At 40.7% G+C, this 23,288-nt stretch overlaps 1 protein-coding gene across 1 annotated transcript in view; it reads right to left on the bottom strand.

Annotated features, from left to right (window-relative positions):
• Positions 1-1,749: 1,749 nt before the first annotated feature.
• The window catches only part of CHGB (chromogranin B), a 48,342-nt gene continuing 26,803 nt past the window's right edge, over positions 1,750-23,288 (bottom strand). The window contains exons 4-5 of the mRNA XM_040429770.1: positions 5,342-6,987; positions 1,750-1,941 (exon numbers count right to left, since the gene is read on the bottom strand). Coding sequence (XP_040285704.1) covers positions 1,858-1,941; positions 5,342-6,987 — 1,730 coding nt within the window. The 3' untranslated portion in view covers positions 1,750-1,857. The remainder of the gene's footprint in view (positions 1,942-5,341; positions 6,988-23,288) is intronic.

Genomic DNA, 23,288 nt, shown 5'->3' with positions numbered 1-23,288 from the left:
CAAATTGTACCATATTTTGGTACAATTTTTATGCCAAAAACTGGATGCACTTACATTAGTAAATGTGTTGCTTGCAAAATAATCCATGTTCACAGGTAACAACGCAGATGAAGCAGATGCTCCTGGCAGTCAATGTTCTCATTGTGTTAGTAAAGGAAATAAAAACGCTGCCTTGGATTGCTTCAATTTCAAGGCTAAATGTTTCTTTGTATCCGTCAAACAGATTCATCAGCTTTGTTAGCACCTAGAGCTATCCCTAGTTGAATTCTACGTTTTCCATCAAAAACAAAGCAATAATGACCCGTTTCATTCTACTCTGCATCAATACCTTCATGAAATCAATGCAGCTCCCTTGCTATTGTCAATGCCACAAAGCTCTGGAAATATTGTGAGCTTTTATACACATATGGTGGATTAAGAATGTTTTGATAGTACTGCCTCACGCTGACCTCTGTATCTTTTGTGGTCACTTTCCATCTTTTTCTTCTCTGCCTGTCCCTTGTGATAGAAAAGTGACAGCAGCTCCTTTCCATTCCCAGCTTTTAATGTTTTGTTTTCTAACCTCAGATGTTTTACTGCAAATTATCATGGTTTTTCCATGTGTTTTTTTTTTTTGTCTGCATGGTACAAGCACAGGTGAAATACATGTTGGAGGAGGGTGTTGGGCGCCAAAGTGGCACCAATGAGATTCTCTGTCTTGGACAGGGTATCCAGGCCAAGGGCAGCAAACTGAATCTTTACCTTGGGAGAAGGATGGTCTAACTACAAGACTCCACCCATAAGTGATTAAAAAGTCTGGATGGATGAGATGTTTAGAACACTTATTGTTTTATTTACGTGGATCAACGAAACCACTGATAGGTGAAGTGAATAGAAAGGGAAAAAAAAATTCCTGTCTGCACTTTTTTTCTGTCCAAAATAATGTAAACCAGACGGAATGCTGGTTTCCGTTATTTATTCTCCGTTCAACTATATTAGAACGGATTAAAACAGACACTGTTCCTTTTGGTTTCCGTTATAGCAATTCTGTTATAAGCATGTAACAAATGTTTTACATCGATCGGTGCAGCTTTTACATTTGCAACATTTTCGGTAAAACAAAAATCAAATCAAAATCCTAGTTATGAAGCTGGAAACCTGTAGAATCCTACAATGCATCTCAGCCGATGGAAATAATAGCCCTGCTTTATGATACTAGTTTACCATAGCAAGAATTTTTATGTTGTCCTGACATTTTAGGATAATATATTAAATACATTTTATCGTGTGAACGGCAGTTCTCTTTTGCTGCCATAAAAAAGTGTAATATCAGCCATTTCCCCATACACTGGAAAACACGTCTATGTATCCCTTGGGCGAGACATTTTCTCAGAGTAATGCCCAGAAGACATACATTTAATTGTGATTCAGATTGGCTTTCCCTGTTCCAGTGAATACAGTGTTAATACTGTCTGGGTAAACTTTAATTGCCAAATTCTAAGGCTCTCTACATTCCAGCAAGATGATCGCTCTCAAAATAACAATAATTGCAGAACAAGATTCTCTTTGCTTTTATTATTTCAAATCTCAAGACAGAGACGTAATAAAGTACATTTACACAAAAACCAATCCACAAGCATAGTAAAATGTCTCTTATATACGTATGAATATATGTCATTTATCTTTGTATCAACAGCAGGAGTCAGAACAGACATTTTCGACAGTGTAAAATACAATTTGTGGACAATGAACTACATTTTTGCTTGTCTCTACTAAATAACTTTTTGTCTTTTGAAGAGGCAGTGACGAGGAATGTAGGAATGTTTTCAGCTAAATATAATTTCCGTTTCAGCTTCAGGTATTGCTACTCATTTTGGATCAGCCTTGTCGGTTATTGCTAAGCTTTTCGGCAATTTTCTGCAACTCCAGATCCATAATAGCCAGATTCTCCAATTCTTTCTCCTACAGGGGAAATCGAGAAGATTACTAACAAGGAATATTTAATATCACTAGATTTCCTCGGGTGTTACATGGTAGAATGTAAGAACTAGAGTTGTGTAGATAAAGCACAGTTTCGACATGGTGTCACACAAAGTCTCATGGATCCAATGTTTTTTCTCATGGATCCTGGTGCATGAAGAAATAGTGTTGTATGGTAGCTCTGAACGGCACAAATGAGTAAGTGAGGCAGGACCTGGGGAATTCATCAAGGAGTTATGCCAATTATTTGGGGTAGAAAAGCCACAGATTTTGGCACAATCCCTTTTCATGCTAAAATTGGAAACTTTTTGCCATTTTCTGACACCCTAACCACTTTTACAATAAGTGGGCAGGGTGCGGGTGGCACCTTTGCATCCTGACCCATTTAACAATATATGTGCCAGAAAACTGGTGTTACACCTAAAATCTACACCAGCTCCTTGTTGGCATGAATCTCACTATCTGGCCCAGAGAGCTCCCAAGCATGTGCCACGTTGTATGTCTGCAAGTTTTCTTATGACTGACATCAGAAATGCCATTCTTAATAAATTACCCCCCACTGAGTGATCATTTGTTTTACAATGAAATATTGCTACCCTTGGTAAAAGCAAAGTGACAACCAGTCTGAAAAAGTTTCTGCCTGAAACAGCGTTTGTCAATGTCAATGCTTGCCATCACTTTGGAGTGGCCCACAATTCTCATTACATCTATGTAAATTGCATGGAACTGCCTTGTGTGCAGGGGCGGATTGGGAACTTAAAGTGGCCCCATGTTGTAGGTGGGTTCAAACGGACAGAAGACAGGTCAAAACAAGTAGGCAGGGACAACCAAAGTAGACGTAGTCTGGAATACTGTAGTGCAGCGCAGAATACCGCCCCAGCAGAACCAAATACCACAGTACAGCACTAAATACTACCACCCTCACCACAGTATTCAACTGTATCACCATCATGAGGACAGCAATACAGTTGAGTTTAGGAGGGTACCTGCGGCCGTTGAGCATCAGATCATTATGTACCTGGCCTGCGCCATCAAGAGGGCTTGAGTAACCCCCTGGGCACAGACGCACTGGGAAATTTCCCTGTAGGGTCTACGGCCAATCCGCCCCTGCTTGTGTGACAGGATAGAACAATACATTAAAGAAGCACTCCCACAAAAAAATGTATTCTCTGACCTGTTAGAAAGATACACAATGTAAACTGCAGTAAGTAATTTTCTTACCGGTGACTGTATTTGTGAGTTATAACCTCCCTTCTGATCCTCAGCTGTGTCATGTGACCAGCACTCTGATCTCCAACTGACACAGGACAGAAAGTCAGTTACATCTCTACTCCTATTCCTATGAGACTGACATTGAGGCTCCCATAGGAATACACAGAGAAACTGGCTTCCTGTCCACACACAAGATGCTGTGTTATTTGGAGATCAGAGTGTTGGTCACATGGCACAGCTCAGGATCAGAAGGGAGGTTATAACTCACAAATACAGTCACCAGTAAGAAAATTACCTTCACTGCAGTTTACCATATGTACCTTTCTAACAGGTCAGAGAATAAACATTTTTGTGGGAGTGCTTCTTTAACTGACGTATCTCAGTTTGCATTTACTAGTTGATTAATTCAGTCACTTGATGGATTTTCTCTTCAGCTGTGTCTATAATGGTGACAGGCAGCTTCTAAATGTCAATTAAATCCCATGACATAGAAGCATTAGAAATAATGGATGTTCAATAGATCTTAAAGTGTATCTGTCACTGCAACACTAGGCATATGAAAGATATTCTTAAAGCAGTGATCCACAAAATTCATTGCAATGGCAGAGCCCTTACACAGACTCCAGCCTCAAGGAGACTTGAAGTGTTGTGTCATTATTCTCAGCCAGAGCTATGGTCTGCCTGAAAACTGAGCATCTTTGAGCAGGAGTTACTGGAAATTCACCAGTCTCACTGACCAGAACACTGTCTGGGAAGCAATGTCGAAGTAATAGGCTATAAAGTTAGGCCCCTTTCACATGAACGAGTTCCTCGCTTCGGACTCACATCACGTGTCAGCGAGAGCACCCTTCCTGACCTCCCAGCACTGACCGGGTCACATAGCATTATATTGATTTATGATGCTATGTAACCCTTAGAGTTCTGGAATGTATTGGATAACACTGACAGTTTTATGTCAGCATTGTGCTAATTTTGCTTTTCACACACAAGTGTATTAAAGGGGTTTTCTGAAATTTTGATATTGATGGCCTATCCTTTGGATAAGCTATTAATATCAGATCGGCGGGGGTGCCAGGTCAAAATCTCAGAAAACCTCTTTTACATACTTGTGTGTGAAAAGCAAAATTAGCACAATAGTGAAAAAATAATGTGGTTAAGTAACATAAAAAGAGTAGCAATCAGCTGTTTGAGGAAGCCACAGCGTCCATCAGATAGGGGTGGTCCTGCTTGGTGTTGCAGCTCAGTCTTATTCACTTGCATGGGACTGGCTGCTCTTAGGCCATGTGAGCTCCACAGCCTCCTAAAACAGTGGATTGGCGGGGGTGTCAAGTGTTGGGCCCCCATCAATATCAGAATCTCAGAAAACCACCGCTAGTGGTTGCTAGAGATGCACTCCCTAACAACCAAAGTATTTTCAGCACCACATCCATAGCAACCATCCTGACTCTGGTCAGGTCTTCTGTTCAAACAGAACTGCAAAAGAGGCTTTGTAAGACATTACCATTACTAAGTCTATCTCATACCCATGAAAAAGCTTAATATACAAACTCCGTAGGGTGGCACACAGAGTCCAATGGTTCCATATTATGGATCCATAGACACTATAGGGGTCATTTATTAAGACCAGCGTTTTAGATGCCAGTCTTAATAAGGCGCTGCACTGGCGGTGGATCTCTACATAACTTCGGCGGATCCACCGCCGCTTCTAAATCTACGTCTGCTCCCTTGCTCGCGTAGATTTAGACCATTTTCCTGTGTCTAAAACAGACATAGAAAATGATGAATGATATGGGCCTTCCGGAACGTACCCTTTCCCCGCCCACTTTTTTTACGCCTGGCTTGAGCAAGGAAAAGTCACTGATTGTGGTGCAAAGAACATTTGCTACGCAATCTGCACCAGAAATATGCCTAATATAGACATATTTCTGTTAGTAAATAACCCCTATGTGTGCCATTGTATGGTGCCTTTGCGAAGTGAACCTGTGAGGAAAACATCTGTATGCATCGATATATAGTAGGGACAGAATGGCCCCGGTCTATGGCACCACATAATAGTTCTGTACCACATGGATCTGTTATAACGCTGTATACAAGGGCTCTTAATGTCACATCTATGCGCTTTTTGTAAAAATACATTTAGAGAACTTCTATAAATAAGTGGTTTATTTACCTCCTCTTCTGTTAGTGGCCTTTGGCGCAGTCTGTTCCGTTCATTATAATGTCGCTTCTTTATTTCTTCCGAGTCATAGAAATCTGGAAACTCAACTGATTTTTTCTTGTAATTAAGTAGCTGAGCCAGTTCATCCATTCGGTCATACTGCCTTTTTTCTTCCAACTTCGGGATTTTGAATGGATTCTTTTTTTCACCATATTCATGATTAATTTCATCAAGGAACTGCTTTTTACCCCATAAGTCATAATCATCATAGTCTGGAAACAGATTTTTGGTTTGCAAACTTCTTTTTCTCTCTTCTTCGTTGTTGTCATTCTCAAAATATTTGTTCTTCCACCTGAAAGAGTCATCAGGGATGCCATATTTACTGAAAGATCTTGTTTCTTCTTTGGAATGATGTCTCTTGTATTTGTCATTGCCAGGGTAATTAGAATTTTCTGTATTTTTTTCATTGTAATGTCTCATGTTTTGCTCGTAAGACAAGTCTGGATAATATCTTTTCATCTCATCCACTATTTCATCACCTATATAGCGTCTCTTGTCATCTTGCTTCTTGTCTTGTTTATATGATCCATCCTCTTCACTGTCCTGGAAATGATGTTTCAGTTTCCTGTAGAGTTCTTGCTTCCCTAGCCTATCATCTCTATGACGTTTCTCAATATCTTCCTTGCTTTCTTCACTGTCTTCATTGCTCTGTTCATAGTTTGATTGAGCAGTTTTTTCACTTGGCCACCTTTTTATTTCTAAATGATGTTTCTTGTCTTCATAATGATGTCCTATTAATTCTCTCTCATTGCTCTCGTCATTGCTGTCATGGTGGGCTTTATCTTCCTCACTGTCTTGGTGGTGGTGTCTTTTCTCTCTTGACTCTTCTGAACTTTCTCTTTCATAGTGTGGTCTTTTCTCATAATTATTCTTCAGGTGATTCTCTTGTCCCCTGTAGTGAAATGTATCTTCATCTGAAGGCACGTAATTCATCTTTTCTTCTTGATTACTTCTCTTTTCTTCATAATCTACGAATCTTTGGACAAAGTCATCATGCCTTGGGTTATAACTTCTTTTTCTTTCTTCTTCCTTTTCATCAGATTCTTCAGAAATTTCATCAGAGCGTGCTGAATGGTATTTGTCTGAGTGGAAAAGTGGTTCTTTTGGACTTAAGGTTATGGGGTGTCTCTTCATGATTTCCTCTAAGTGATGTGGTTCCTCATCTTCCTCTGAGAATTCTTCGACACTTTTAGCTGTTTGGTGAACTGTTTTGTCAAAAATATTATGTTTTGCCTCTTGTGAATCATCATGATGAGATTTGTCCTTTTTTTCAATTTCTTTTCCATTGTGATTTTTGTGATCCCCTCTTTCCTCATCATCCCCATCATCTTCATCATGATCAACAATGTCCCTTTCTTTGGAGTGCCCAGTGCTCTCCTCTTTATCTTCTACATGTTTTTTTTCTTCTTCCTTTTCCTCTTTACTTTCAACTTCCTCATGGTGCCGTTTCTCTTCATTTTCTCCTCCTGGTAAAACTTGACTCTGCTTAAATTCTTCATTGCTTTCATATTGGTGCTTATTCATACTGTCAAAATCTTTAATATTTCTTGTTTCATACTGCTTCTGTTCATCTTTTTCATCCAAACTGTGTTGACTGCCTAGGAAAAAGGTTTTGAAACAAATCAGTTAGTAGATATTTAAGTCCTCTCTAATACAATTTGTTAATTTTCCAGAACTCATACTATATGTGTTTGTATAGTCTTTATAATTGTATTTGGCACTGAAAATTATAGAATGCATCATATTTATATATTTAATTCAGAATATTTTATAAACTAATATTGATTCTACTCCAAAGTCAACAGAGAGCAGCCACACATCCTGTCCTCTAACCACCGCTATGGGACTTCCAAAAATAGCTAAGTGCTGCACTGTGTGGTCTACTTCACTTCAAGGGTACTTTTCTCTAGATAGGAGCAGGTCTCAGAGGTGGGACCTGCGCCTATATGACAATGATGGCATATCCTAGCAACATTCCATCAATGTCCCAGATGGGACATATGCTCTTCAAAAATTCAAGCCAATTTTTATAACTTATTTTTAACTTTTTTTACCTGGTTTATAAACTGTTATCTGGTTCTCTTAGTTTTTACCTTAAACAATAAGATTTTGGACCAAATGATTATATACTATGATAAACATGAATAGCTTTCTCCATGATACAAGATAGATACTAGATTTTACTTATTATCAAGGTTTTCCCTTATGGCTAGACATTTAGACAGGTAAGCTGCACATTAGATGTATGTCGACTAAAACCAGCCATTTTATCAGAATCGGCCAACTCTCCATTGATCAACATGCCCAATAATTTTGTTTTGAGAGATAAGCCTTCGCTAGATGGGTCTGGCAGCAGCTTATTGCACTCTGCTTATTGAGAACATGTTCACTCTGAAACAAAATGGTTGTCATCTCAAAAGGTGGCATTCAGAATGCAGCAAATTCTAATGTCAACAGCAAAAACCCAGATTGTTGTTTTGTTTCACATGAATAATCATGTTATAAATCATTGCATTCTACATGCAGACACACGGCTACAAAAGAAAAATCAACATGATTCAAATAAATATAATTTTTACGAGACATAAGAAAATTGAAATCATGTCTGTTCTGAGCGTTCTCTCTTTAGTAATGTACAGATGTGAAGGCTATGATGAATTGCAAAGCATTATGGGACAGTAATACGCCACTTCATAGACAGAATATAACAGAACTGTGACTCATACATCTACTTCTGTGATAATACATTCTGAAAAATATCAGCATTTGTATCAATCCACTAAACAGAATGGCTATTAACTGTAATGAAAACAAATGGTGAAGAAAATAGAGAGAGAATAGGTTATTGCACAGAAATATTTGATTACATGGCTGTATTTGCATTCCAAAAGGAAAGGTTTTCCTATTTCTCTCTGCCGGGATCAATGCCCATTACTAGGCTTGAGCGAATCGAGCTTTGGATCATAGATCATAGATCCGAAGTAGATTCATTCAAAAACCTTGGTTTTAAAGGCTATGTTATGTATACCTTTGGGGGTCATTTTTTTTATTAGTCCATTGTACTCATTATGAGCTAAAAATATATTTTTTTTTAATTGGTCTTTATTAAAAACTATGGAGTCCTTTTCTCTGTACAGAGCTGAGATGCTCTACTAGCAGGATCTGAATTTTCTCTCTGCTCAGAGTCAGTCTCTCTGCTCAGTCCAATAAGGAGCTGAGGATCCTTATCTCTGCTCTCTGACCTTATAAACACTCATCAAAGCTCAATCCTTATTTTACTGATAAGAATGTGGCTTAAATAAGTGTTTTATGAGCTCTTAGTAATTTAGAGATAAGGGTTATTAGAGGAATGGCACAAAGTTAAAGTAGGATGCACACAGCTAGAAAAATAGCTTGAAAAACAATTAACCCTTTGTGGCAGAACGGCTCAAAATTTTTAATAAAGACCAATTGGGAAAATGATTTTTAGCCCCAAATGACAAAAAATGTCCTGAAAGGTGTACATAGCCTTTAATGCTGTTTCTGTACAGCATTAAAATGTATTAGCTCTGTGGAGCCAAACTTCCTCTCGGCCAAAGAGGTGACAGACTTTGTTTAATTACTTCGGTATTCCTATGTGCATATTGAAAAACATTTTAAAATAGGAATCTGAAGTGGGCTTTGGTACTGGCTGGTACCAGTTACATGGGGAATACAGCCATCAGAGGTTGTACAGGTCTGCTTAGACTCAGTAGCTTGTGCAGACTACTGGCCCCCTGCGATCACATGATTGCCTGTACCAGAGCAGGAAGCGGCATTTCTGCTTCCTGATCTCTATACACAGCTCTGTTTATACATTGATATAAAAGGCAGTAATGGTATCAAAAAAATTGGAAAGAAATGTTTTAAAAAATAGTCCATCAAATATATTATGATTTTAGTATTTCTTTAGAAAGGTTCTTTGCTTTTAGAAATGTAAACGATTAAGAGGTTTTGGCAGGACATTTTACAATTCTTATTCATATTGACTAAAATTAAAGTCACTCCAGATGTATGGTTTAGTATATTTCATTATCCTTAGGCCTCATGCACATGAACGTTGCTTGGGGCCCCCAAAAGATGCGAACATCCGTACCTCCGTTCCACGGCCCTGCCAACTAAATAGAACATGTCCTATTCTTGTCCATATCTACTGAGGGCTAGACCTTCCGTTCTTCAAAATGCAGAACAAACACGGCCGGTATCCATGTTTTGTGGACCGCAAAACAAGGTACGGCCATGTGCATGAGGCCTGAACAAAAGATTCCAAAAATGAAAGCTCACTTGATCCATACTGTTTTATAACAGGCAAAAAGACACCAAATCAGATGATGGTGGGAGAATTATATGACAAAAGAAAATAAAGTGAGACAATATACTAAAGTTAAAGGGGTTTTTCAATTATACACACAAAAAAAAACAGCAGTCAACCTTTCTGCATTATATGTCAGATGATGATGTTCTGAGTGCATTTTGACACCTCCAGCATAATTGCAATCTGTGACCTGCATCTTATGTTTACAGGGCAAGACTCATGGAGAGTGCCTGTAGCATCAGGTATCTGCCTATCCTAGCTGGAATATAATACTAATGAAGCTGTGTTGGATATGGGTTGGGGGAGAGGCCCTCTTCCAGCATAAAGACTTTTACTAAAAAAATTATTTGACAGGTCTTCATCAGGACTTGAACTCCACACCTTTTGTATGTGAGGCAGAAGGGTTAGCAGTACACTACAGACCTGCTCTATTAGAAGGGCTGAATTTCCTGTGCTTTTAAAGCTATTTTCTTAACAGGCATAACACTAAACAGTGTATTACTGGAATTAAAAGGAAAAAAATTATATGATTATAGGGATATCAAATATTGCTTTGTGATATTTCATACTAAGGATGTTACAAAACTTTAATGGTTTTTGACTATCTTGTTTTGTAACAATAACTTTGCAGAAAATTGAAAATTTTTCAAAAAAAGCTGGAAAGAAAAGTTCTCATTTTTCTGCCATAACTTTGGCTATAAGGATTGTTTTACAAGTTTCAGTGAGATTTGTACAGTGAACAGCTGCCTTACTCACTCCTCTATAGAAAAGCTCTGCTGTAAAGATGGGATTTTTTAAGCCTTATAGTTTCACAATTTTTTTATTAAATATCACAAAACATTATCTGGTATTCCTGTAATTATAATAATCTGTACAGTATAGTGAACACATTACTTATGGTAATTGGTTTACAGTGTGAACAAAAATGGGAGGGGGGCACACACAGAGTGGAAAGTGTCACCTGACCACGATGGAGTGCAGGAAAATGGGGCATTACAGATAAACAATAGCTATTAGTATGTGTTGTTTCCTGTCAATTTATGCTACAAATTGCAAAACTGGAATAGCCATTTAAAGTGGGGTCGTTTCCTTATACAGTATTATTACATCAAGATCCACCAAAAACTACACATGAACCTTAAAGGGAACCTGTCACCTGCAAAACGCATATTAAACCGACCACAGTACCTTACAGTATCCCCCCAGTGTGTTGCTAATCATGTTTTTCTTTCCTCTTTGTGTTTCTTCATAATTGTTAAAAACGCTGTTTTAATGTCGGTTGGCGCTGTCTCGGAGTCAGGCTTGAAGTCAAGGGGGCAGCGGCCTCCTTGCTTCAAGTAAAGCTAAGCCCGCCCCTTACCCCTCCTCTCTACAATTAGATGGACATGCTGCTGTGATGCCGGAATCGGGCTCTTCTAGCGCATGTGCGGTACGCTGCCGGTTACAGCGCGACGGCCGGGCGCGCGCGCGATCGAACTGTCCGGCGCATCCGCAGTCAGCAAAATGCAGACGGGTGAGTGAGTATCGCGCTGTAACAGGCAGCGTACCGCGCATGCATTAGAAGAGCGTGATCCCGGCATCACAGCAGCATGTCCATCTATTTGTAGAGAGGAGGGGTAAGTGGTAGGCTTAGCTTTACTTGAAGCAAGGAGGCCGCTGCCCCCTTGACTTCAACCCTGACTCGGAGATAGCGCCAACCGACAATAAAAGAGCGTTTTTAACAAGTATGAAGAAACACAAAGAGGAAAGAAAAACATGATTAGCAACACACTGGGGGATACTGTAAGGTACTGTGGTCGGTTTAATATGCGTTTTGCAGGTGACAGATTCCGTTTAAATAAGTATCCAAGCCGAGATAATGGAAAATAAAATGGGGCAGGAAAGATTTCGGGTTGTGTTATGTTTGGTTAGTGAAGGGGTAGTTATTTGAAACTGAGTACTGAATGTGATTATACTGTATATTTGTAATATTTTCAGTGTGCGTATTTATGTTAAAAGTAAAAAAAGATACAGCAACAAGGATTTGAGCCAAGCTGACTTCAAAACTTGCCCTCATGATAAGTGTCCTACTTTGTACTTAGTACTTTGGGTCAACCAGAAGAGATTATATTGAGGGCCCTGACTTAGTACACAGTATATTTCCACTTTTGATTGCTATTTAAAGTCTACTTGTGCACACACAGATCACATCAAGAAGAAATTATAAGAACTTTATAAAATAGACCCAAAAGGCAATAAAGCCTGACAAATCACTCTCAACTTAGTTGCTTTATGCTGTCCGTACCTAGGCCCTCTCCAGGATCCGGTGGGGGCAGCCTGACCCTATACCACTGTGTAAATTAGCTCGAAGTAAGATTACTACTTGTTTTCCACTTGTCTCTGAACCTAGGCCCTCTCCAGGATCCGGTTGGGGCAGCCTGACCCTGTACCACTGTGTAAATTAGCTTGAAGTAAGATTACTACTTGTTTTCCACTTGTCTCTGAACCTAGGCCCTCTCGAGGATCCTGTGGTGGCAGCCTGACTCTGTACAACTGCGTAAATTAGCTCGAAGTAAGATTACTGCTTGTTTTCCACTTGTTAGGGATACAAATTGTGTCACTTTTTACAATGACAATACAATTTTCCAATATAATTTTGATATCAATTTCTCACAGTGCCCAAGATCTTTGCTTGCAGTCTTTCAGCACAAGCCTTCATTGCTTACTTCCAATGGATAAAATCTGTCTATGTCATATGATGATCACACAGAAGTGGCGTAACTATAGGGGTCACAGTTGCAACAGAGCCCACAGGCACCCTCACTATTTGTTTGATCTCTTTTTATTAACCATTTAATGCTAAAAGTAGCAGTAAGTCACAATATAGCCAAGGAAGGGAAACTGTGGAGAAAAATGCACATGAGAGGCTGCAAGAGTTACGGTGTTCTCATAGCACATGTCTATATGAAAGAGACTGCTGAGCTGTACAGGAGGTTATGCGCCACCCCTACCACTATTTAGAGTGGGGGGGAGGGTGTAGGAGTATCCAGTAACTAATGTGAGGTCCATATCAGGACCTACAGCCCAAGTAGATTAACGTTGGATGTTCATGGACTGGACAAACCCAAAAGCACAATGTGGTGTAAAAGTCCACTCCTTCTGTGAAACATGCAGTCACTATTTGGGAAGTGCATGATTACAATCAAAAAAGGTGTATCTACACTGTAATAGCTGGCAGCTAGTGCTGCATCGATGAGTCTGCAGCTGGCGAGTGTGGGGGGGGGAGGGCACAAGCTGAACATTTTTCACCGGGGACAGTGAGCCCTTAAATACGCCCCTGTTGAAAACCAAAAGTAATTGATACAAATACTACATTGGAAAATTGAGTTTCCTACATTATCTTTATGTCCACAAGCCTGCATCCTGCAGAATTAGTTTTTCTCATTACAGGGAATGATATGTATTAGTTACAGACTCTGAATGCTGCAAATATGCTTACATGTTTTTGCAGCACCCCAGACCTGGGGGTATTTGCAAATGCTATGTTATGTTATATATTAATTGAATGTTATTCAAGTACACCAGCATGAAGAGGTATCATTGGTAGGGACAGGGTTAACCACCCTGTTCCTTCCCACTTGGTAGGAGTGGGTTGGTCCTGCTTCCTGCCAAGAGGGGGAGTTCTAGTCTAGAATGTGAGGAAGAAGGAAGCACATGCTTGAGCTCCTACTCCCAGGGTCTTAGGGATCAGCACTATATCCAGATTTGTTTGTGAGAGCACTCCTCCAGACAGGCAAGAATACAGAACTACAGATATCTTGAAAGCTACAGTGTTTACTGACAGCAAAGTGACCAGCAAGCCACAGCTTTACAGACACTGGTGCAGGTGAGGGACTACGGTTCAGACACCCCTCATCTAGACTACATCCAGGCCAGACCAAATTAAAGTGTGCATTACACAGTGGACACCCATAACCACAAGTGCAGTACACAGCTGTTAGCCAAAAGTTCATGGGATGGTTATCAGCAAGAGGTACCAATAACTGCCACTTAGTCAGCCACCATACCTAATCATATATGGATATAAATTGCTACTGCTGGATGTACTAGAGACTTTAATTCTCTTACTTCTAGCCAGATTTTTCAAACTACCTTTTGACTGCTCTGTTCCCCAGGGAGCAATGGCCTGTGGCAGCAAACCGTGACATGACATCTAATCAGAGCTGCTACCACCATCCTCTGCATCGTTTCCTCAGGGGCTCACTGCATGGTAGGTAACGGTACATTTACTAAAAATTCACTGACAAAACTTGGCAAGTAATACGTACTCAGTTTCTGCTTCGTGTCATAGCAGCTAATTATTTCAGACTGAACAAAGCTGAATACTTCAACACAAATAGACAGAACTGTGACAGTATGCGTCTGATTCCGGGGGCGGCAGCGTAACTTGGATACAGTATGAAATTTTACTATCTTTATCCTGAGCTACATTTTAAGCCTCATCATATGTAGCCAGAAAATCTTACTTTCAATAATGTAAATTGTGCCACACTTGTGTAAGACTGGAAATCTGGAAGATTCTAGAAAAGCTTTATTTTATACTAGCAGAAGGACCCGACTTCGCACGGGTATATTTCATCTATTTCATTTCATGCTTGTGTGTGTCGTTAAAAGATATCTACAGTATCACCCATAACAGTGACCTCTACAGCACCCCGTCCCTTTAACAGTGAACTTCACAGTCCCCCATCCACTGACCCCCCCCCCCCACAGTGCCCCGCCACTTAAAAATCGGACCTCCACAGCAGCCTATCCCCTTAACTTTGACCTTCACAGCAGCCCACCCCTTTAACAGTGAGTTTCACAGCACCCCACTCCCTTGACAGTGACCTCCTGAGGGGCCCGCCCCCTTAACAGTGACCTCCACAGTACCCCGCTGCCTAAACAGTGACCTCGCAGTACCCTGCTGCCTTAACAGTGACCTCCACAGCAGTTGCCCCTTTATTAGTGGCCCCTGCCCCCTTAACAGTGACCTCCACAGTGTCCACCCCTTTAACAGTGACCTTCACAGTGTCCACCCCTTTAACAGTGACCTCCACAGCGGCCTGCCCCCTTAACAGTAACATCCACAGTGAACGCCTCTTTAACAGTGACCTCCACAGTGCCCGCCCCTTTAACAGTGACCTCCACAGTGCCCGCCCCTTTAACAGTGACCTCCACAGTGCTCTGCTCCTTTAATGCTAGGGCTACATGATGACATGTGTCGCGCGACATTTTGTCTCAACAATTTTTATAATGATAGGCTATGGTGTCACACTGTGACATGTGACATTCTGCGACTGCAAGACGACAGTTGCAAAAAATCCATCCAAGATGGATTTTCCTGCGACTGTCGCGTCGCAGTATATCACATGTCGCAGTGCAACACCATAGACTATCATTATAAAAATTGTCGAGCGACACTGGTGCGACATCAGTGTTGCGCGACACATGTAGCAGTGTAGTTGTGCCATATGTGTCGCGCAACACATGTAGTCGTGTAGCCCTAGCCTAAAGCTGACCTACAGCAGTAAAGAAATATTGCTGGGTTGTTATGAAAACCTGGAGTAAAACTGTGTGTATGTGGAGACTAAGGGCCTGCGAGCTTCTATTGGCTGATAAGGGTCATGTGACCGTGTGTATGGCAGTTGGTATATGAAGAGAAAGATTTGCAGGCTTGTATTGGCTAATGCAGGTCATTTTTGGGGAATATCTCAGGAACGGTACGTCCTAGAGAGCTGAGACCCCGACTAGCCAGGGATGTGTATACCAAGTTTAGTTGAAATCGATGGCTTTTGAGTGATCGCGGAACATACATACACACATATATACATCCTTCTTTAAATATATAGATTATATATGGTTAATTGCTCCCGCAATTTTCCTCCTTTACCTTATGATGTGTCATCAGATTTTTTGTCCAAGTTAAAATACCTCAGCATACTATCCTACTAACACATAACAAATAGCTAACAGAGTCTAATATAGGATTTCCTAGGCAGGATGTAATTGCAGCAAGTTGTCAGATGTGAACAGTATTATAGGTTTTCAGGTTCTGGATGTAAACAGAAATGCCTCATTCACCGAGAGCAGAGATCTTGAAGGGAGTCTGTCACCACGGTGAACCGTTTTTAACCCTTTGCAGCACATTGTAGCTCTCCTAATGTCATTTCCAAATATATTTTTTTGTCAATATCAATTTTCTTCTGCTCTCAAAATACAGGTTTTTATAATTATGCTAATGAGGACAAAAGAGCCAAAGGGGCTGTACTAATCACTAAAGGGGCCCAGCCGCGTCCATAAGAACAGAATTATGCTCCTCCCTTCCTGTTCTCTCCACCTAAGCCTCCTCAATGTCATCATGATGCCGCTGAAAATCTCATGCAGACGCACATCTCCTGTATGTGTGCGCCTGAGCTGTCTGCGGCCTTCTGTGGGCATCGGCTTCTTCAATTAAAATGCACATGTAATGTGGGAGGTCCATATATAATGCAGGGTAGGTTAGATGTAGACAAAGCTCTTTAGTCCATCTACAGGGTCAAAAGAATGTGACAAACTGCCCTTATTATTTTTAAAGGGGTTCTCCAAGCCCGGGAACCCCTTTACATATGTGCAGAGTGGGTGCACATATGTAAAAAAAAAAAAAAGACTCACTTGTCACCGGTGTTCCGATTCCAGCACCAAGCTCACTTCTCCTCTGCTTTCAGTCCCCATTGTACCAGAAGTGTCACCTGCCTTCAACGTGAAGGTGACCACTGCTGGGCAATCAACGACCTCAGAGGTGAAGTATGCAAGCACAGCATGTAGCCACTGCAGAAGTCACTTAACAGCCTGCAGTAATGACTTATGTATAGATGGCATGTCACACTTCCGGTCCAGCATGAAAAGGAAGCGAAGAAAAAGAGAACTCGGAGGTGGAACCAGGGCATTGGTGACCAGTGATTTTTTTTTTACCCCTCTACTCTCTCTGCCCATATGAAACTGAGTTTCTGGTCTTGGAGAACCCCTTTCAACATGCTCTCTTGTACACACTACCATATAAAGGTTGCTACATACTGTGATTATCCGGTCTGGCTTCCTTCTGTGAAGTTTAGCCTTGGGTTAATATCGGTTGGGGGAGTTAATTATTTTTGTTCCCATAATATTTTAATAATGTGTGCTGGTTGGTTTTCAGACAAATAACATGTTACATAGAAACATAGAAACATAGAATGTGTCGGCAGATAAGAACCATTCGGCCCATCTAGTCTGCCCAATATACTGAATACTATGGATAGCCCCCGGCCCTATCTTATATGAAGGATGGCCTTATGCCTATCCCATGCATGCTTAAACCCCTTCACTGTATTTGCAGCTACCACTTCTGCAGGAAGGCTATTCCATGCATCCACTACTCTCTCAGTAAAGTAATACTTCCTTATATTACTGTTAAACCTTTGCCCCTCTAATTTAAAACTGTGTCCTCTTGTGGTAGTTTTTCTTCTTTTAAATATGCTCTCTTCCTTTACCGAGTTGATTCCCTTTATGTATTTAAAAGTTTCTATCATATCCCCTCTGTCTCTTCTTTCTTCCAAGCTATACATATTAAGGTCCTTTAACCTTTCCTGGTAAGTTTTATCCTGCAATCCATGTACTAGTTTAGTAGCTCTTCTCTGAACTCTCTCTAGAGTATCTATATCCTTCTGGAGATATGGCCTCCAGTACTGCGCACAATACTCCAAGTGAGGTCTCACCAGTGTTCTGTACAGCGGCATAAGCACTTCACTCTTTCTACTGCTTATACCTCTCCCTATACATCCAAGCATTCTGCTGGCATTTCGTGCTGCTCTATTACATTGTCTTCCCACCTTTAAGTCTTCTGAAATAATTACTCCTAAATCCCTTTCCTCAGATACTGAGGTCAGGACTGTGTCAAATATTCTATATTCTGCCCTTGGGTTTTTACGCCCCAGGTGCATTATCTTGCACTTATCCACATTAAATTTCAGTTTCCAGAGTTCTGACCATTCTTCTAGTTTTCCTAAATCCTTTTCCATTTGGCGTTTCCCTCCAGGAACATCAACCCTGTTACATATCTTTGTGTCATCAGCAAAAAGACAAACCTTACCAGCGAGGCCTTTTGCAATATCACTTATGAAGATATTAAACAAAATCGGTCCCAGTACAGATCCCTGTGGAACCCCACTGGTAACATTACCTTGTTTTGAATGTTCTCCATTGACTACAACCCTCTGTTGTCTGTCACTCAGCCACTGCCTAATCCACTCAACAATATGGGAGTCCATGCTCAATGACTGCAGTTTATTGATAAGTCTTCTATGTGGGACAGTGTCAAAAGCCTTACTAAAATCTAGATATGCGATGTCTACTGCACCTCCACCGTCTATTATTTTATTCACCCAGTCAAAAAAATCTATAAGATTTGTTTGACATGATCTCCCTGAAGTAAACCCATGTTGTTTTTCATCTTGCAATCCATGGGATTTTAGATGTTCCACAATCCTATCCTTTAATAGGGTTTCCATTAATTTGCCTACTATTGATGTCAGACTCACTGGTCTATAGTTGCTCGATTCCTCCCTACTACCTTTCTTGTGAATGGGCACGACATTTGCCAATTTCCAATCTTCCGGGACGACTCCTGTTACTAATGATTGGTTAAATAAATCTGTTAACGGTTTTGCCAGCTCACCACTAAGCTCTTTTAATAATTTTGGGTGTATCTCATCAGGCCCCTGTGACTTATCTGTCTTCACCTTAGACAGCAAACTTAGAACATCTTCCTCTGTAAAGATACATGCATCAAACGATTTAATAGTCATTCTTTCTAGTGGAGGTCCTTCTCCTTTTTCTTTTGTAAAAACTGAACAGAAGTATTCATTAAGGCAGTCGGCTAGCCCTTTATTCTCTTCTACATACCTTCCGTCCTTTGTTTTTAATTTAGTTATTCCTTGTTTTAATTTCCTTTTTTCATTTATATATCTGAAGAATGTCTTATCCCCTTTTTTCATAGACTGAGCTAGTTTTTCTTCTGCCTGCGCTTTAGAAGTTCTTATAACTTGCTTGGCCTCTCTCTGCCTAATCTTGTAGATTTCCTTATCTTCATTGCTCTGGGTTTTTTTATAATTACAAAATGCTAGCTTTTTATTTTTAATGATTTGGGCCACTTCTGCTGAGTACCACATTGGTCTCCTCCTTTTTTTGCTTTTACTGACAAGTCTAATGCAATTTTCTGTTGCCTTCAATAATGCACCTTTTAAGTAGTCCCATTTCTCCTGGACTCCATGTAATCCGTTCCAGTCTGATAAGGACTCATTTATGACTAATTTCATTTTTGAAAAGTCTGTTTTTCTAAAATCTAAAACTTTTGTTTTTGTGTGGTGGGACTCTTTCACAGTTCTTATATTAAACCACACTGACTGGTGATCACTAGATCCCAAGGTTTCGCCTACAATGACATCATATACCGAATCCCCGTTTGTGAATACCAAATCCAAAATGGCCTCCCTCCGGGTTGGCTCCTCAACCACTTGTTGTAGAGATAACCCCAGTAGGGAATTTAGAATATCTGTACTCCTGGTAGAACTTGCTATTTTGGTTTTCCAGTTTATATCTGGAAGATTGAAATCTCCCATAATGATAACTTCTCCTTTCATTGTCATTTTAGCTATTTCTTCAACTAGTAGATCATCTAGTTCTTTAACTTGACCAGGTGGTCTATATATCACACCTACACGAGTTACTGCATGGTTAGCAAACTGCAGCGTAACCCAAACTGACTCTATGTTGGCCTCACCAACTTGTATTAGGTTAGATTTAATGCTATCTTTCACATACAGGGCCACTCCTCCTCCTTTCTTGCCTTCTCTGTCTCTTCTGTATAAAGAGTACCCTGGTATGGTTATGTCCCAGTCATTTCTTTCATTAAACCATGTCTCTGTAACAGCCACTAAATCTACATTCTCAGATGCCATTATTGACCCAAGTTCATTGATTTTTTTACCTAAACTGCGAGCATTTGTAGACAGGACTCTGAGCTTATCATTTCTTAACCTCAGTGCTTCTGGCCTGTTCTGGCATTGTTTCGGGGGGCAATTGGACTCTTTTATTTTCACTCTTTTGCCCCCCCTTCCTAGTTTAAATACTCTTTCGCAAATTCTTGGAGTTGTTCACTAAGTACATTTGTTCCTTTGAGAGAAAGATGCAAACCATCTTTTTTGTACAGTTCCTTTCTATTCCAAGTAGAGCTATCATGAGAAACAAAGCCAAATCCTTGCTCTTGACACCATTTACCAAGCCATATGTTGAACTCCTTTATGCGCCTCTGCCTATCATTCTGAACATTATGCACAGGCAGAACTTCAGAAAATGAAATGGTGGATGCAAAATCCTGTACGTCATTACCAAGTGTGATAAAAGATTTTTTCACCTCTGACACTTCATTGCAAGCCAGGTCATTTGTCCCTAGATGGACAAGAACATCCACGTCCCCTTCCTGCTTTGCTTGCTTAACAATATTAATAATACGTCTTCTATCTCTTCTAGCAGTAGCCCCAGGGAGACATCTCACAAAACCATTTTCTTTAAGCTCCACACTTCTTATGATTGAATCACCCAGCAACAGCTGCTTCCTTTGAGACTTCACTTTATCTTTTTTGTTGCATACATTAGACATATGAGTCGATGGTTTCTCACCCTCTGTGCTTGAGTCCATATCCATGTTGTCCTTACATTCTGAGAGTGCTGCAAATGAATTATGGAGAACCACCGACTGTGGGACATGTCTTCTATCCACCACTCTAAGACTTCCAGAACCTACATTAACCCATCTGCCATTTCTGGGGGTCCTCTGTGGCAGTGGCATTGCAGCAGTCCTAGCTGGAGTTTGTTTAACAGATAATTTAAATATTTCAGCTTTCAAAAATGCAATTTCCTGCTGCAGTAAGGAGAACTGTCTACAGATCTGACAGCATCCGAATCTCCAAAGAGTGGAACATGAAATAAATGCACAACAATTCCTGCACTGAACCAAGTCTGCCATTTTAAAGAGGAGAAAAAAATAAAAAAATAAAAAAATAAATTTGTAACTTTAAATCAAACAAATCTTACCTTTTTTTTTTTTGTATTGTTTCCACCTTCCAGCCTACCTTCTGACTATCTCCTGCAATATCTCTTTACTAGTACTTAATGTAGTACTTGAAGCTAGTGAATTAGGCCAGCTAATGAGTCTGTCTCTATATATACACACACTCCTTCCCAAACTCCTCCCCCAGCAACAAATGTAACACCTTAGTGAGCTAGGCTCATTAGCAAACGCACAATAGCAAACAGCTGACCGAATTCCTTACCTCTTCTCAATCAATGATCAGCAAAAACAACACAGATGAGCCAGTTGGAGACTCTAAGCCAATCTCTTGCAGTATCTTTTGAATCTCTTCAGTCTGCTGCAATATCTCTTTACTAGTACTTAATGTAGTACTTGAAGCTAGTACTTTCAGCTAATGAATTAGGCCAGCTAATGAGTCTGTCTCTATATATACACACACTCCTTCCCAAACTCCTCCCCCAGCAACAAATGTAACACCTTAGTGAGCTAGGCTCATTAGCAAACGCACAATAGCAAACAGCTGACCGAATTCCTTACCTCTTCTCAATCAATGATCAGCAAAAACAACACAGATGAGCCAGTTGGAGACTCTAAGCCAATCTCTTGCAGTATCTTTTGAATCTCTTCAGTCTGCTGCAATATCTCTTTACTAGTACTTAATGTAGTACTTGAAGCTAGTACTTTCAGCTAATGAATTAGGCCAGCTAATGAGTCTGTCTCTATATATACACACACTCCTTCCCAAACTCCTCCCCCAGCAACAAATGTAACACCTTAGTGAGCTTAGTTACGTTAAGGAGTTAATGCACATTACTGGTATTGCAATATTTAAAACCAACATTTCAGCCCCTATGACATATGGCAAACAACCCCTCGGGAGCAAGGGAAGTATTCATCATCACTGAAGCCAGTCATTGGCTGCAGCAATACATATGACCATGCCCATGCAGCAACGGATGTAAAGAGTCTGGTGAACAGAACATGGACATGTGGAAGCCAGCGAGGAGAACTGAAGCCGCGGGGAGTAGGTAAGTATGACTCTTCTAGTTATGGAGGCAGGCTGCGGGCATTAGATAAAAAAAAGTCATTATTTCAGGATAACCCCTTTAAGGGGCTGTCCCATCTAGTCATTTATGGCATATCAATAAGATATGCCATAAATGTCCAATAGGTGCACATCTCACCTCAGGGACCTGCTCTTAGCTCAGAAACAGGGCCCAAAGTGAATGGAGAGCACTTGTGTGTGACATCCACTCCAACCACTGTTATGCCAGTGCTTGGCTTTTTAGCAGTGAATGATGTAAGCTGCAACAGGAATGGGACTTACCATTCCATTACTCCCCTCTTGGTAGGAGTGCGCTGGTCTGACTTCCTGCCAAGGGAGAGGCTGAGCTAGTTAGATTCAGTCAGAGAGAGGCGAGTGAGGAGTGGGGGAGTATGCGATCCCACTCCTCCAGGCCATGAGGAACACAGAGTCGGCTCATCAAGGAGGACAACTATTCCAGAGAGACTGCAGGGTCCCAGACTACAGAAGATTTGTAAACTATGGTGTATTACAGACAGCAGCATGATCAAGCTATACAGACTCCACTGCAAGGTGAGGGGAAACACATTAAGGCACCACAACCACAGTTTAGCTAGAAGCTTGCGTCACACAGTGGACACCTACAGCCACAGGTGAGTACAGGCGTAGGGATGGGAATGAGGAGAGAGAGAGCTACCAAACTTCTGAGTGTCATTTTCTGCCACATTGCCAATTACTGCTACTTGTTTTTTTGCACTTGTTCTTTGTTTTATAATGTTTGCTTGGTTCCTTCACATGATTTATTCACTGCACTGAACCCCAGGGAAAGACAGCCTGAGGTAGGACACCGTGACATTACATCTCATTAGGGCCACTACCACTCCCATCCTGTGCATCCGCTCCTCAGGGGCTTGTGGTAGGTGTGTCTTTCATGTGCCTCACTGCACACAAAAGAGGCCCTGAGCATACACTTTTATGAACACACCTCAACTCCCACCTACAGACGCTGCTAAACAACGCTTCTTCTGACATCACCGTGTCCATCATCAAGACAGTGCCAGGCTCTAGCACAATGGCCTCCACTGACTGACACCTCCTTCTCATGCAAATTGACATTCTGAAATGCTGTTCCTGGTGTCATCAATGGACAAAAGAAATGGTAAAATCACTGAGGCAACAGTTTGCTAGCTCCTACATTATGCACTACAGTAGGTAATGCCTGAACTCTATGGAGAACATAATGTCAAACAGTGCAATATTGTAAAACATTACTAAGCATTTCAATGCGAAGAATACAGTGCAATTTGGAGAAAAATGTGGGACATTTACAGTTCACCCTCGTTACAAACTGCTCAAATATTCCAATATAGTGTCTTACACCTGCAATTCACGATAGTTTAAAGAAAATCTGCCAGTA

This window comes from Bufo bufo, chromosome 4 (assembly GCF_905171765.1).
Source record: "Bufo bufo chromosome 4, aBufBuf1.1, whole genome shotgun sequence".
Taxonomy (NCBI): domain Eukaryota; kingdom Metazoa; phylum Chordata; class Amphibia; order Anura; family Bufonidae; genus Bufo; species Bufo bufo.
This window is presented reverse-complemented; position numbering and strand designations above follow the sequence as displayed.